This window comes from Dermacentor variabilis, chromosome 5, assembly GCF_050947875.1.
Source record: "Dermacentor variabilis isolate Ectoservices chromosome 5, ASM5094787v1, whole genome shotgun sequence".
Lineage (NCBI taxonomy): Eukaryota > Metazoa > Arthropoda > Arachnida > Ixodida > Ixodidae > Dermacentor > Dermacentor variabilis.
The window spans coordinates 205,066,193-205,083,170 of NC_134572.1; the positions used below are offsets into that span (position 1 = coordinate 205,066,193).

General features: G+C 49.3%; 1 protein-coding gene across 3 annotated transcripts in view; it reads left to right on the plus strand.

Annotated features, from left to right (window-relative positions):
• Positions 1–16,738, plus strand: part of LOC142583458 (transmembrane protein 50A) — a 226,449-nt gene extending 209,711 nt beyond the window's left edge. For all 3 annotated transcript variants that reach the window (XM_075693939.1, XM_075693937.1, XM_075693940.1), the window contains one exon: positions 16,057–16,738. In XM_075693939.1, coding sequence (XP_075550054.1) covers positions 16,057–16,112 — 56 coding nt within the window. In that variant the 3' untranslated portion in view covers positions 16,113–16,738. The remainder of the gene's footprint in view (positions 1–16,056) is intronic.
• Positions 16,739–16,978: the final 240 nt, after the last annotated feature.

The window sequence follows — 16,978 nt, forward strand, 5'->3', positions numbered from 1 at the left end:
AGCAGCAGTTGTTAGTCGCTCTCAACAATGCCATCTGTGTCTCCGACTGCTTTTGCATAGATGAAAATCATGATGATGGTGCGACGAGGGATATATACTGGCTTGACCTTCAAGTACACTCAAGGCACGGGGGCTGAGTAGCCTATCTGGCGGTATCACTTAGTCTGTAGACAGCTTTATTCACTTAACCTTTAGGTTGATAACCATGTTGGCTCAGAAAGTCCATGCCAAGGAACACATCCCTCAAACATTGCTGCAGGATAACAATGGTCACAGGGTAAGTCCATTGATGGGCTGTAACTCTTGCTGTGCAGATTCCAATAAGTATTATTTGGTGTCCTCCAGCGGTCGAGATTTGTGGGTGATCCCACGCAGTCTTAACCTTCTTCATCTTGGTGACGAAGGATCCATTGATAACAGCAGTTAAATCATTGTAGTTGTTACAGTGTCGGATCACAACTTTGTCGCATTGTCCTGCTGTTTCGGCTGGTCTTGTTTATGTGACATTTCATTGCTGTGTCATCGTAATGGGTCTTCCAGCATCGTCGTTGCCGGCGGAGGATCTTGGGCATTTCAATGAACAGCAACCGCGTGTCCACTGGCTGCTGCTTTCAGTTTTTTTGATACCGTAAAAACCGGACTATAGGTGGAACTTCTTTTCAAAAAACCATTGCAAAAAGTTGACCCTTGTCTTATATACAGGATATTGGCGGAAAAACTACGGAAGTCTTGCAACAATGGGCGGATGAAGTAAACAGCCGCCTTCGCTATCGCCATCAGCAGCAGCGCCCTAGCAGCACGGCGTGGCGACATTGCGGCACCGTCATTTTGAATTTCCATTGTTACAAAGTTATATTGGTTAAAGTCTGCTTTTTCACATTTTGTTTCAAAATGAGTGGAAGTCGACGGCAACTCACTGTCGCCTTCAAGAAACAGGCGATTGAGTACGTGGAAGCCCGCGGCAACCTGGCAGCACAGCGTGAATTTGGAGTATCCGAAAAGACCATTCGGTACTGGCGGAGGCAGAAGCAGCTTTATTATAGCTTGCAACAACCAAAATAAAACGTCATTTCGTGGGCGGACTGCAGCGTATCCAGAACTAGAAGACAAGGTTGCGGAGTTCGTCCGGGAGCTGCATGTAAGATTGCTGCCTGTGACTGCCAAATCCATCCACTTGAAAGCGGTAGACATCGCGCGCGCCTCTGGACTGATGAGGGCGCAATTCAAGGGCTCGCCATCCTGGGTGCAACAATTCATGAAGAGAAAGTTTTTTGCACTACGGCGTCGTACTTCTGTGTGTCAGAAACTGTCCGAAGAATTCGAAGACAAGCTTATCGAGTTTCAGCTATATGTAATTGTGCTTCGGCAGCAACGCGACTACATGATGGGACAGATTGGAAACACCGACGAAACACCAGTGTGGTTCGATATGCCCTCAAGCCGGACTGTTTCCAAGAAAAGAGCTAAGCAAATTAAGCTTCTAACAACGGGCAACGAGCACTCACGGTTCACTGTGATGCTCGCATGTACAGCTCATGGGAAGAAGCTGCCCCCTTTTCATCATTTTTAAAAGGAAAACATTGCCGAAAGAGGAATTCCCATGCGACGTCATCGTCCGGGTTAATGAAAAGGATTTCATGATTGAATCTTGGATGCTGGAGTGGGTCTGGCTCGTCTGGAACCGGCGAGCAGGGGCTCTCTTTTAGCGAGCGAACATGCTTGTTCTTGACTCATTTCGAGGCCACCTCACAGCCAACGTAAAGCGGGCCCTGTGCGATGGCAAAACGGACCTCGTGGTCATCCCTGGTGGACTGACATCTGGGCTGCAGCCACTAAACTGCTAAATAAGCCGTTTAAAGGTAGAGTGTGCGAACCCTATAATGAATGTATGCTGGGCGATGACCCGACTACCCCCACCGGCCGCCTGCGACGTCCACCGCTTGCGACTGTTTGTGGCTGGGTGTCGTCGGCGTGGAAATCTCTCCCTGAAGAGATGGTGCGCAAGTCTTTTAGAAAATGCAGAATAAGCAACACGCTGGATGGCACAGAGGACGATGCTCTATCAGATGTGGGCAGCGAGAAGCACTTGTCATCCGACTCTAGTTGGACGACTCTGATTCGGAGTAGCGCTTGCGCACTTCATGCCCTTCTGTGTACTGCACAACCGGCCAATTTTTAACAGTATCGCGTGACCATCAACTCGCATGTTTGTCAGCACCTTATCATCACGGCACGGAGTGGCGAAATAGCGAAGGTGAGCACATGTGTACACATGTGCGTATTTTGTTTGTTTCGCCACTCAGCGCCATTAATAAGGTGCTGACGAGCACGTGGGTCGATAGTCGCGCGATACTGTTAAAAACTTGGCCAGGTGCACATCTGAAATGAAATGAAAGTTTATTTCTATCTTGTAAAGTACAGATCTTGCAAGGTACAGATGGGAGGGGGGGCGGAAAAGAAAGCTGGAGCAGCAGCTTTTAATGCGAGCAGCATTTAAATAAATACTGTCACCATTGTGCAATATATATATATGGTGCAACCAAGAGTGGTGCCAGTTAGAAGAAGAATAAGAATGGGCTGGGGTTCATTTGGCAGGCATTCTCAGATCATGAACAGCAGGTTGCCATTATCCCTCAAGAGGAAAGTGTATCACCAGCTGTGTCTTACCAGTACTCACGTACGGGGCAGAAACCTGGAGGCTTACGAAAAGGGTTCTACTTAAATTGAGGATGACGCAATGAGCTATGGAAAGCAGAATGATGGGTGTAACGTTAAGGGATAAGAAAAGAGCAGATTGGGTGAGGGAACAAACGCGAGTTCATGACATCTTAGTTGAAATCAAGAAAAATAAATGGGCATGGGCAGGACATGTAATGAGGAGTGAAGATAACCGATGGTCATTAAGGGTTACGACCTGGATTCGAAGGGAAGGAAAGCATAGCAGGGGGCGGCAGAAAGTTAGGTGGGCGGATGAGATTAAGAAGTTTGCAGGGATGACATGGCCACAATTTGTACATGAGCGGGGTAGTTGGAGAAATATGGGAGACGCCTTTGCCCTGCAGTGGGCTTAACCCGGCTGATGATGATGATGGTGGTAGTTGACATACGTGAAATGGCGTCTCCAAAAGACTGCTTCAAAGCTGAGATGCCATGTGCCTGCAAAAGCTGCAAGAAAAACGTGAGCGGCACCACTTCTGCCATGCCGGTTCCATGCCCGGATGAGTAATTACTATTAAATGAATTGCTTAAAGTTTTTAAACTCTGCTGATTCAGAGCTGGAAGTTGCAAGTGAGGCAGTACAGCTCGAAAACAAGGCATGAATAATTATTAAATACAATGAATTGCCTAGAGCTTTTAAACTGTGCCAATTTCTGTGCCAGAACTGTGCCACGTCATCGAGGATTCGACAAACACCAGTCGCAAATCATTGCGTAATAACCGAAGAGTGCGCTCGACCACTCCGCCAAAACCCTTACCGAGTTTCGACACGAGAACGCGAAGCTATAAGACAAGTCCCCGAAATGCTGCGCTACGACATCATCAAGCCGTTGAGAAGCCAGTGGGCATCTCCTGTTGTCTGTGAAGAAAAAGGACGGAACCCTTCGTTTCTGCGTCTATTATCGTCGACTGAACAAGATCATGAAGAAGGATGTATGCCCCTTCCCAGGGATAGACGACGCATTGGATTGGCTCTGCACCGCTAAATACTTCTCCTCGATGGACCTCAAGTCTGATTACTGGCAAATAAAAGTTGACGGAAGGAATCTCGAAAAGATCGCCTTCATCACGCCAGACAGCCTCTACCAGTTCAAGGTTATGCCATTTGGACTGTGCTCGGCGCCTGCAACGTTCCTGCGTGTGATGGACACGGTTTTAGTAGGATTGAAATGGCAGACGTTGCAAGCATGTGACGCCCCCTCAGGCATAATGTTCATTCGTCGCCAAGCTCGGCAGGCAACATTGGTCACCGCACCGCAATAAACACCTATGAGCACGGCTGCTTGGCGGTCAGTCATCGTTCAGTACTGCCACGCTGCGGAGCGTCCGTCTATCGGAGAGTGCCTCGGCTCCTCCCTTGCTCACGAACCCGGGTGGATCGTGACACTGGCGACGAAGATGGGATTCTCGTGACTATGGTGAAGAGGATGGCGTCGAGTACCCGCGGAACGTCCCACGCCGCCGTGAGCAGCGAAACACCGCCCCCCGTTGCTGTCTCCATGCCGCTGTATGGAAGGCTCGAGCCGTTTGAGGGAGATGGGTCTGCCTGGCAAATTTACAAGGAGCAAGTCCACGTGTTCTTCCGGGCAAATGACACACCCGAGGCCAAACAGCGGGACATTTTCCTGGCCAGCTGCGGGACCCGCGTCTTCAGCCTCTTGCTCGACCTTCTCAAGCCAGCCACGCCGCACGTTAAGATGCTGGGTGAGCTGCTCGCCATATTGCGGTCACATTTCAATCCAGCACCGTCCACACTAATGGAGCGTTTCCACTTCAACAACCGGGGCCTGCGGGAAGGAGAGAGTCTTGGGCAGTTCATTGCTGCGCTACGAGGGTTAGCGAGTGCCTGCGCCTTCGGGGACCAACTGGACTCGCTGCTCCGGGACCGTTTCGTCTGCGGAATCAACAACCCTGCCATGCAGACGCGACTCCTGGAGCTTCCCGTCCTCTCACTGGACGACGCCGTGAAGGCAGCGCTGGCAATGGAAGCTGCTGCGAAGGACGCCGGCGAGATTTCCCGTGCGACTGGCTCACCGTCGGCGGAAGCAGAGGTCAACGAGTTGGCGACAAAGGGCAGTACCTGCGGTCGCTGTGGTGGTGCCCACTTCCCTTCACAGTGCCAGTTCTCTCAAGCATAATGCTTTACATGCGGGAAAGCTGGGCACCTGTATGCCGAAGGCGGAGGACGAACAGCAAACAGCAGCAGCAGCCTGATTCAAACCCACATACCACACAAGCCCGCGGCCAGGGTAGCCATCGCAAGGGTATGCGGCGGGGACGTGTGGCAGCAGGCTCAAGTTCTTCCGTGGCCAGGCTCCATGTCGTGGCCGAGGACCCGCTGATTTTCGACGTGTGGCACAAAGGCTTTGTACCGTCGTCTGTGCCACTGTACATGCTGACCATCGAAATCTGCGGGCACCCCATTTCCATGAAGCTGAACGCAGGGCCCAGCATATCAGTAATGGCTGGGAAACTCTTCAAGCGTACTTTCACCGGCATGTCCGTCGAGGCTTCGGGCATGATGCTGCGCAGCTACTCTGGGCAACTCTCCCAGGTCCAGGGTCATGCACAGGTCAGCGTTCACTTTGGCGACACGGAGGCAACCCTTCCCCTTTACTTAACGAAGAGGTCGTCGCCGACGCCCCTGGACCGAAACTGGATTCATGCACTGGGCTTTCGTCTGCCAGAGTACCAGGAAGCCAGCGTGCATGTGGTGCAAGACGTCCCCAGCCTCCTGACTGAGTTCAAGTCCCTGTTCCAGCCAGGGGTGGGCACATTTGCCGGCACGACAGCTGGCATCTATGTACCTGAGGGAGCCCGGCCACGTTTCTTCAAGCCTCGCCCACTGCCATTCGCCCTGAAGGACGGGGTCACCCAGGTGCTGCTACGGTTACAGCATGAGGGCATCCTGGTACCTGTCAAGACATCTGAATGGGCCACTCCCATCGTACCAGTCTTCAAGCGAGACTGCAGTGTCACGATCTGCGGGGACTTTAAGGTTACCATCAACCCCGTCGCTACCGTCGGGAAGTGCCCGCTGCCCCGGGTAAAAGATCTCTGGTCAGCATTGTCCAGTGGACAGAAGTGTACCAAGTTCGACCTCAGAGATGCTTACCAGCAGCTGGTGCTCCAGTATGCCTCCCGGAAGTATTTCACTATATCGACAACTTTGGGACTCTTTCAGTACACGCGCTTACCGTTTGGCATGGCCTCGGCCCCAGCTATATTCCAGAGGGACATGGACAACCTCTTCAGAGACATGAGGCACGTGGCGGTGTACTTGGACGACATCCTGGTTACTGGCAGCGACGACGGGGACCACCTGCAGAACCTGCACAACGTCCTTGCACGACTGCAGGACACCAGCCTCAAGCTCAAGCTGGAAAAGTTTTCCTAGCGCCCAGCGTTGAGTACTTGGGACATGTCATTTCCCAGGCAGGCCTAGCCCCGGCTCCCCGCAAAGTTGAGATGCTGTGCTCAAGGAAACTAAGCTCCAGAATAAAAAGGAGCTTCATAGCTATCTGGGCCTCATCAACGTCTACAGAAGTTTTCTGCCGAACCTGTCGCAGCATCTACAGCCGCTCCATCTTCTGCTTCGAGATGGTCAACAATGGGTCTGGAAGAAGGAGCAGGACCAGGCCTTCCAGCACAGCAAGGAGCTAATCACAAAGGCTCCAGTGCTTGTGCACTTCGATCCTTCCAAGCCTGTCGTCCCCACTGTAGATGCGTCGCGGTACGGTGTGGGAGCCGTCCTGTCACACCGGGACAAAGATGGCCTGGAACGCCCTGTGTCGTTTGCTTCTCGACAGCTTCATGCTGCAGAGCAACGTTACAGCCAGCTGGACAAGGCAGGTTTGGCCCTCATGTTCGGTGTCGAACGCTTCCACCAGTACCTGTGGGGCCGGAAGTTCGAGGCGGTGACGGACCACAAGCCGCTGCTGGGGCCTGACAAGGCAGTTCCTGGGCAGGCATCACCTCGAGTGGTACGCTGGGCCTTGAGGCTGGCAGCTTACAGCTCCCAGCTGGTTTACCATCCGGGAAAGAACCTGGGACCTGCTGATGCCCTGAGCCGCCTGCCCCTGCCAGAGGTGCCTGATGCTGTTCCAGAACCTGCTGAAGTGTTCATACTGGAACACTCGTACCCGGAGGTGCTCTCCAGATCTGCGGTATCTCAAGCGACCAGCCGGCACCCAGTCCTGTCTCAGGTGGTCAATGCGGCAGGTGGTCAAGGTGGTGTCCCGTGGAGAGGAATTGTTGCAACAGGCCTATAGCCACAAGGACACTGAGCTGAGCTTGAAGCAGGGCTGCCTACTGTGGGGTTCGAGGGTGCTGATCCCACAAAGTCTCCGGTTTAGGGTTCTGCAGTTGCTGCACGCGGGTCATGCGGAAATAGAAAAGACCAAGATGGTGGCCTGGTCCCATGTTTGGTGGCCTGGCCTGGACCAGGACATCGCTCACTTGGTGCAGAGCTGCCAAATCTGCCAGGAGAATCAGCGAGCCTCGCGTCGTGTGGAAATCACCCTCTGGCCGTTCCCACAGAGACCCTGGTCCCGCCTACATGTGGATTTTGGGGGACCCTTCAAGGGCCATTACTTCCTGGTGGTGGTGGACGCTTTTTCGAAGTAGGTGGAGGTTATACCTGTCACCACTCCATCAGCAGTCGCGACCATTGCAGCGCTACGACAGGTCTTCGCCGCCCAGGGTTTGCCGGATGTCATCGTGTCCGACAATGGTCCTGCTTTTGTCAGCACAGAGTACATGGACTGGCTGACGAAGAATGGGGTCTGCCGGATGATGGTTCCACCGTACCACTCTGCTTCAAATGGCGCAGCTGAGCGGGTGGTGCAAACCATCAAGGACAAACTCGAGAAGAGCCAGACTGGGGATTTGCAGACACAGATTGCCCGGATACTGTTTCAGTACCGGACCACGCCCACGATGTCACTGGCCGTGCCCCCTGTGAGCTCCTGCTGGGTCGGATAGTCAAGACACCCTTGGACGTCTTGCATCCGGACCTCCGATCCACAGTGCTCTTGAAGCAGCTGAAGCAGAAGCTGGCTGCTGACCAGGGGTGCCATCCCAGGCCTTTGCCAGAGTCGGGAGCTCCAGTTTTCGCCAGGAACTTCCGTCCTGGCCCACCCTGGTCTGCCGGACAGGTGGTGTCTCCTGCCAGCGCCTCATCGCTGCTCGTGCGCATGCCAGACGGGGCCATGTGGCACAGACACGCCGACCATGTAAGGCCTCGCCTCGGGACCTGGCCAGCACCCTCGACTGCCACTTCTGAGTTCCAGCCCGCAGGAGGACTAGCGGCAGCACCAGTTGCTTCCAGCGGAGCACCACCCACCTTGGATGCGGCAACCGTAGCCAGTGGTGCGGCACCTGTCGGACTGGTGTCAAGCCCGGCACCACTCGCAAGGCCGACTACTACGAACCCCCCGGATGGAGGAAGGCTGGTTCAGGCAGCACCTGGTGTTGCCACACCCGACCAATCAACACTGGTGCCCAGGCGGAGTGCTCGCCGGCGGAGGCCACCGGACCTTTACTCGCCTGGATAGCAGGCAGTGTCGACCCAGCTAGGGTGAAGGCAGAGCCTCATATTTGGAACATGAACGTTTGTTTTTTTATTTAACAAACTGGGGGTAAGGGGGTGTAAAAAGCATGTGACGCCCCCTCAGGCATAATGTTCGTTCGCCGGCAGGCTCGGTGGCTGAGGCAACATTGGTCACCGCACCGCAATAAACACCTATGAGCACGGCTGCTCGGTGGTCAGTCATCGTTCAGCACCGCCACGCTGCGGAGCGTCCGTCTAACGGAGGGTGCCTCGAGGCCTCCCTTGTTCACGAACCCGGGTGGATCGTGACAGACGTGTCTTGTTTACTTGAAGGACGTCGTCGTCTTCGCCGGAAATTCTGACGATCACCTTGGGTGGCTTGCAACAGTGCTAGAGGCCATCAAGTCATCAGGGCTTACTCTGAAGCCGGAAAACTGCCGCTTCACTTACGATGAGCTTCTTGGAGTCCGCCCTGACCCGCAGAAGACAGCAGCCATCGCAAAGTTTCCGCAGCCCATCGACAAGAAGGCACTACGTAGATTCCTTGCCATGTGTGCCTACTATAGGCGCTTTGTCAAGGACTTTTCATGCATCGCGGAGCCGCTAACACATCTAACCAAATTGTGATGTCGAGTTCAAGTGGGAAACGCCGCAGGCCGACGCATTTCAAAAACTCAAACAATGCATGTAGTCTCTGCCGGTACTTGCACACTTCGACGATGACACCGATACCGAAATCCACGCTGACGCCAGTAGCCTAGGCCTCGGTGCCGTCCTAGTCCAGAGGAAAGACGGACTTGAATGGGTGATATCTCATGCTAGCTGGTCGCTGTCAAAAGCGGAAGGCAATTATTCTACAACTGAAAAGGAATGCCTCGCCATCATTTGGGCTACAGCAAAATCCGCCCTTCCTTATATGACAGGCCATTCAAAGGGGTCAGTGACCATCACATGTTGTGTTGGCTAGCTAACTCAAAGGACTCTTCAGTACGGTTGGCGCAGTGAAGCCTCAGACTGCAAGAATGTCACATCACGGTAATCTACAAGTCCGCACGAAAACACTCTGACGCCGACTGCCTATGACACCCCCACATCGAACCCCCCCCCCCCCACAAGACTACAAGGACGAAGACGCCCTCCTTAGAATAAGTGCAGAAGATTTCACTAAACAGCAACGAGCAGACCCGGAGCTAAAAAGCCTCGTCGAGTATTTGGAAGGGAACACCGACGTTGTCCTTAGGGCATTTAGGCGCGGATTTTCTTCACTCGCGCTACAAAACAACCTACTCTAAATTTAGGTGCATGTTGAAGAACCCCAGGTGGTCGAAATTTCCGGAGTCCTCCACTACAGCATGCCTCATAATCAGAAAGTGGTTTTGGCACAAAAAAACACCGTAATTTAATTTTTTTTAAGACAACCTGCTCGTGATGAAGAACTTCTCACCAGTGCGTGCCAACTACCTTCTTGTTGTTCCGTTAGTGCTTGCGCCCAGAAGTACAGCACACCCTACATGACGATCTAACCGCTGTGCACGTCGGATTCTCCTGGGCACTGTCGGGTATACAGGAAAGGTACTACTGGCCACGTCTGACCGTTGACGCCACCAGTTCCGTCAAGACATGCCGAGACTGTCAGCGACGCAAGACACCACGGACAAGGCCAGCAGGATTACTGCAGCCGATCGAACCTCCTTGCCGACCATTTCAGCAGATCGGGATGGATTTGTTGGGACCGTTTCCGATGTCCCAACAAATCCATCCGGAAATAAGTGGTTCGTCGTGGCGACGGGCTGTCTCACCCGCTTCACTGAAACTAAAGCTCTACCAAAAGGAAGCGCAGCCAAAGTGGCGAAATTTTTCATTGAGAACATCCTGCTGGGACAAGGTGCCCCAGAAGTCCTCATCACCGAGAGGAACGGCTTTTACAGCAGAGTTCACCCAAGTCATTCTGCAATACAGCCAGACAAGCCACAGGAGGACAACTGCCTACCACCCGCAGACGAATGATCTCACGGAGCGCCTGAACAAAACCGTCGCCGACATGCTAGCAATGTACGTCGATGTCGAACACAAGGCCTGCGATGCCGTTCTGCCGTACTTAACCTTCACTTACATCACGGCGGTCCAAGAAACAACACAGATCATGCTGTTTAAGCTGGTTTATGGAAGAAACCCGACGACGACGCTCAACGCCATGCTGCCACACATCACTGACGAAGAGAATCTCGATGTCGCTGCCTATCTCCAGCGCGCCGAAGAAGCCCGACAGCGCGCCCCCCTACGGATCAAGAACCAGCAGCGTACTGACAGCCGACACTACAACCTCCAACAACGCCTCGCAGAGTACCAGCCCGGCGACCGTGTTTGGGTTTCGACCCCGATACGCCGACGAGGACTCAGTGAGAAACTATTGCGATGCTATTTTGGACCCTACAAGATCATCCGAGGTATTGGCGCAGTGGACTATCAGGTCGTGCCAGATGGCACGACCTGATACCGTGTACCTGCCGTGTACGTTGAACATTGCATTTCATTGGCCACTGTGAAGCGTTAAAGCAAACGCTTGAAAGAAGGACATGAAAGTTGCAAGGACAATCCAAAAGCCATCGTGCAATCACCTCCAACAAAACTGCAAAGGTTGATGAGCTGATGAGACAAGAACGGAGGATAAGCATTGTTGAACTGGCACAGAGTGTGAACATCAGGCACGGTTCGGTTCATGCCATAATTCAATCAACATCTTGGTTATCGGCTCTTGTGTGCGCAATGGATGCCCAAGAATTTGAACGACTGCGAGAAGATGGAGCGGTTCTGCGCTGCCTTGACGCACCTGATCCAGTATCACGAGGGTGACGACTTTGTCTGCAATTGTGATCGGAGACGAAGCATGGTGCCAATACTACGAGCCTGAAACACGACGGCAAAACTTACAGTGGAAACATTGAAATTCACCATCCCCAAAGAAAGCAAAGGCCGTCATTTCCGCCGGAAAGGTGCTGTTGACTTTTTTCTTTAGATCGTCAGGGTTTCCAATATTGTGAAATGCCGAATCGGCTGTATGTCACAATCAAGAACCAACGACGTGGAAAATTGGCGAATGAGATCATCGTGTTCAACGACCTGGCTATGGTGCTGGGCTGCTGAGCACGAGGTCACGGGATCGAATCCCAGCCACGGCAGTCGCATTTCGATGGGGACGAAATGCAAAAACACCAGTGTACTTAGATTTAGGAGCACGTTAAAGAAACCCAGGTGGTCGAAATTTCTATAGTCCTCTACTACGGAAGGGTTTGACTCAGAAGGGTGACTCGGCGTGCCAATGAGAAAGTGTTTTTGCACGTAAAACCCCATAATTTAATTTTTAATTGTTCCACGACAATGCCCGTCCCCACATTGCTGATGTGGTTAATACAAAACATGCAAAGTTCAAGTGGGAAACGCTGCAACATCCGCCATACAGCTGAAACTTGTCGCCTTGCGACTTCCACATTTTGGGACAAATGAAGAAACACCTCAAGGGAACCAGATTGGTGTCCGACGATGACGTGAAAAGTCAGTTGCAGACTTTTTGAAGCAGCAATGCAATGAGTTTGATGAGACAGGAATCACGCAACTCGTTAGTCAATGGGACAAATGTCTAAATGCTCATGGAGACTACATTTAAATAAAGTACCCCGTTTGTCATATATTCGCATTGGCTCACTTTCATTTGACTCGCCCTCGTATATTTTGCAGAACACCTGCTTTTTATACGTGCCCTCTGTTGCGACTAATTTAGGTGCAATTACTCACGATACACGACCGGTGACAGCTGCTCCTGCGTAATACATTGGAACAAATGCCAGCGTCATTGATATTTTGCACTGGCCGCTGCATACGTACATGAATGCAAACATGGTTCTTGAATGACAAAGTTTCATTGACATATTTGTCCTCAACTTGTTCATTTCATGGCCTTTACATTTTTCATATCAGCGGCATGCACTGCTTTGCTGGTTTCGAACTGATATAGTTCTAAAGTTCGTGTGATATTTTCTTTACTTATTAAATAGACAAAAACATGGAAGCATTAATATCAGTTATTTTGGACACAATTATTGGCACATATGAGTACATTCTTTTATGAAGAATGATATATTTTACTTGCTTTTACGGTGCGTAGCGTTCAAGAATTTGTTTGCAGCATCTTTGGCAATGGCAATGCAATTATTATTAATGTATTTGATCCCTCGACAAATTCTTTAAGAGGAATCTTCAGCTCGGGCTCCACTCCTACACGGCCTATTCAAATAGATGTAAAACGCAGAAACACTTTTCTGCGATAACCTCTGGATCGCTTTTAATGAAATTTGTTTCATTTGAGAGAGAAAGTTAAATTGTAGTGTCTGTTGGAAGCGGAATTTCGATTTAGGGCCTGAATTTTGTTTAAAATATTTCGAAAAATTTGAAAGTTCGAAAAAATAGGAGCACGACGTTTACAAACTAACAGCTCTGCATCAAGAGCAAATATCGTGGTTCTGTCAACGGCATCTATTATAACAGTCAACGTGGACAAATTTGGTATGTCAAGTTGTATCTTACATGAATTGGTTACGTGGTGTACAAGGGTTCTGCAAAAGCCGTATTTCCATAATACTTAATTTTTTTAGATTCATGTGTAACATATAAATTTTGTCCGCTGTAAATGTACTATTCGATGCAATTCACACAATTGTGATATTATTTTTCATTGTTGAGTTACAGAGTTTTAAATGTGATTGTATCATGTTCTGAAAATTTGCGAGTTTTGCCAATTTTTAATAAAGAATTGACAACCTATATGAAACATTCGAAACGAGAAGTCAGTAGAATTTCGGTTTTTCTTTTAAATACAACAGACCTCATCAAATTTGGTGCAGTGGTTGCCGAGAAAAACGAATTCACCTTCTACATGTAATTAGATACCAGCACCCGAGCTAAAGCTTCCTCTTGAGGAGGAGGCCAAGCAGCAACGTGAGCCCCCCCCTCCCCCGAACGAAATTTCTGGCTATGCCACTGCCCGTAACTGCTGCTGAATTCGGTGGGTCCGCTCACGTCCGGATTCACACAGAAGTGCTATCTGAACAGCATGATCGAACGTCAGTTTGTCACCCTCGAGCAGCAATCTCTCCCGGAGCCGCGGGCACATGACACCGGCTGCAAACTGCTCACACATATTTTTGTCAGCTTGAGTGGCGAAATCGCAAAGAGCCGCCAACTCGCGAAGTGCGATAGCGAAGTAGTCCTTGACAGGCTACCCTTGCAGTTGGCGACACTCACGGAATCGACGGCGTTGCAGGCGAATGTTGCAAGGGTTGTCGAAATGCCTTGTTAGCATCTCAAGGGCCACGTCGTACTGATTGGGTAAGCGTGGGGGTTTTTCAGTTGTGTCAAGCGGCAGCGTCTGCGTCCCGGCAGTTGTGGCGGTTTCCGTCATGGCGGCTGCGGCGCTCGGTTGCCCTATCTTGCTTTACAGCGTACTTGGTGGAAGAGCATCGAAAATTCGCTGTCCTTCGGTCCCCAGACAGTGCAGTAAAGGAGCTCGGCGGCGGCGTTCAGATAGTTTGGTCGCTCCGGACGCCAGTAAAAATGTCTCAAATAGGCGTATCCAGCGTCGCCATGGTACAGCCGGTGTGCCACGGGTGTCAACGAATGGGGGCAGTGGCGAAATCCCGGTGGAAAACATCCTCGTCGCCAGATTGTCATGTCGCTAGCCCAGCGACACGGAGGCTACACCACTGCCAGTTGCATGCCTATAACAGCCTTTATCCCGGTGAACATAACTTATATACAGTAGCGCTGTGGCGCCATCAGTCGTATGTGACCTGGATGGATGTTATGAGCGTCCCCTTTGGAACGGGGCGGTGGGTTGCGCCACCAAGCTCTTGCTATTATACTGCCTAATGTCTTACCCAGGTTAAACAATAAAAAAGAGAAACACTATGAACTACCCCACCCAAATTTTCTGATCCCCTATTTCGAACTGTGCTTTTGTATGTCTCCATTTTTTGTCGTTTCCCTACTTTTCTTCCACCAATCCTCCAATCGCCTCTTACTAATGCCTATTGTGGACATGTTTGCTTTTCCACTGCTCTCGCTGAACCCGAGTGCTTTAAGGGGGCCTGTGTCACGTCGGCAGTGCCATCTGTTGCGAAGGCACGACACTACACAAGGGATGAATATTTATCAATTACAATGAATTGCCTAGAAGTTTTAAACTTTGTTGATTCAGAACTAAAATTTGAAATTGAGGCAGTACAGCTACAAGACGGGATGAGTAATTACCATTTACAATCAATTGCCTAGAGTTATTAAACTGCTTATCCAGCACAGAAAATTGCAAGTGAGGCAGTAGAGCTAGAAACAAGGGATGAATAATTATCAATTACAGTGAATTGCCCAGAGTTTTTAAGCTGTGCTGATTCATAGCTGAAAGCTGCAAGTTAGGCAGTACAGCTAGAAAACAAGGAATAAGTAATTATCAAATATAATGAATTGCATAGTGTTTTTCAACTGTGCTAATTCAGCACTGAAAATTACAAGTGATGCAGTATAGCTAGAAAACAAGGGATGAGTAATTACCATTTACAATGAATTGCTTACAGTTTCTAAACTGTGTTAATTCGGCACTGAAAATTGCAAGTGATGCAGTACAGCTGAAAAACAAGGGATGAGTCATTACCATTTGCAATGAATTGCCTAGAGTTTTTAAACTGTGATAATTCAACACTGAAAATTGAAAGTGAGGCAGTACAGCTAGAAAACAAGGGATAAGTAATTACCATTTACAATGAATTGTCTAGAGTTCTTAAACTGTGCAGATTTAGAACTGAAAATTGCAAGTGAGGCAGTACAGCTAGAAAACAAGGGATGAGTAATTACCATTTACAATGAATTGCCTAGAGTTCTTAAACTGCAGATTCAGAACTGAAAATTGCAAGAAAGGCAGTACAGCTAAAAAACGGAATAAGTAATTATCAATTACAATGAGCCTAGAGTTCTTACACTGTGTTGATTCCGAACCTAAATTTGCAAGTGAGGCAGTACAGCTAGAAAACAAGGGATGACCATCCTTAAACGTGTGGGAGACTCGTAACAATATTTCCTTCGAAAAACAACTTCAGGATGTGAACGAGAAGAAAGGGGGTAAATCGAGGGGCCCGATTTTTATTCGTCATATCATAAGAAGCCAACAAACAACAAGCCAACAAGGAACATATTGAATGTAAAACTGGGACCAACATTCATTTCACATCAGTGGCTGCACTACAAGCTTGTGCAATTGGCATGAACAGATGCAATGAAGTGTCCATGCTGTGCAACTTGCAGAGTTGCATCACGTTGCTAGAACTTCTCTCAAGGTTTCCAGGGGTGCTGTTTCCGAATAGAAGTCATGCGGTAGAGGCTGTCGTTTTAGGGAATATTTACTGCAATAGGTTTTGTTTCTTTTTCTGAAGTTTCTTGAAGAGGTGGTGTTGGAATAGGTCTAAGCAGTGCATGACAAACAAAGGTGAAGAGACGCTATGTGTCTTTGTCCTACATTGAAACATGCAGTACTAATTCCCTGTGCCTGTTGCAGTTTCAGCCTACATGAACCATTCCCTGATCTATCTGTAATGCTTATTTACACATAGCAGGCTTGTGCATAGAGTAAAGCAGTATTCAAATAAATGCACGTGGGTGAAGTACTTCATGGACACCAGGGCAAAAGTAATTGGAAGAGAATGACATTATCATTGCTATTATCAATAATGCTGTTTCTCTTACAGGGCCTTGGTGTTCAAGTTCGGGCGAACTGAAGACCTGTGGGGCTGAGTCAGCCTGAAAAGTGTCACAGGGGCTGCATAATGTGTCACAAAAATTGTTAATAAGAAATTGTGCTTAAATGTTAGCAACTATCACCACGCTTTTTTTTATTCTTCAGTAACAGGGCTTTGGCATGGATTTTCGTCTTCTCTGGTTTCTTTATAAACATTGTTTAATAATGTATGCTCTGATTTAGTGCATATTACCTCAATACTACATTGTTTTGTTAATACTATCAGATCGTATTGTATGCTTATAGGATTTAGTGTATGTAAGCTTCTTGTCCTTTAGATTGACCTGCAGTGTAAATCTACAAGCCTCATGGTAATCTCTACCTCCTTTTATCTTTAAGAGAGAGTTAGAATGTGTTATGTTTGCATCAAGTTTTTTTGTAATGCTTCACAGCCAATATAAATTTATAATGTTATAGCTTGCTTTGTGGAAAGGCAATGTTGCCTTCAGATTTTTACAACTTAAGTTGCCCGCATGACTTGGTGAAATCTGGATGCATAACTTTAATGTGGTAGCACTTTGTCTTCTCACATTGGCTTGATTTGTGACATAAGCTATCGCCATTTGACCTGTGATTTATTATATGTGATTGTTGGGAAGGGCTTAAGTCCTAAATAAATGGTGTGCTCTTGATCTCCCAGGTGTGATTAATTAGCCTGTTGCAAGAAGGGTACCTTGCACCATGCCACATTCTTGTGGGTAAAGATTGACTGTGCGGTTTTAAATATTAGGAAGAGGCACTCTATCAATCCTGGTGCACCAGCAGCAGACAAAAGATAAAGCACCGAATGAGCACCCAAGAGTAACATTAATAGGATTGTCTGTTTATTTGCCTGATTTTTCATTGGATATTTATCTGCTTGGCTGTCTCTT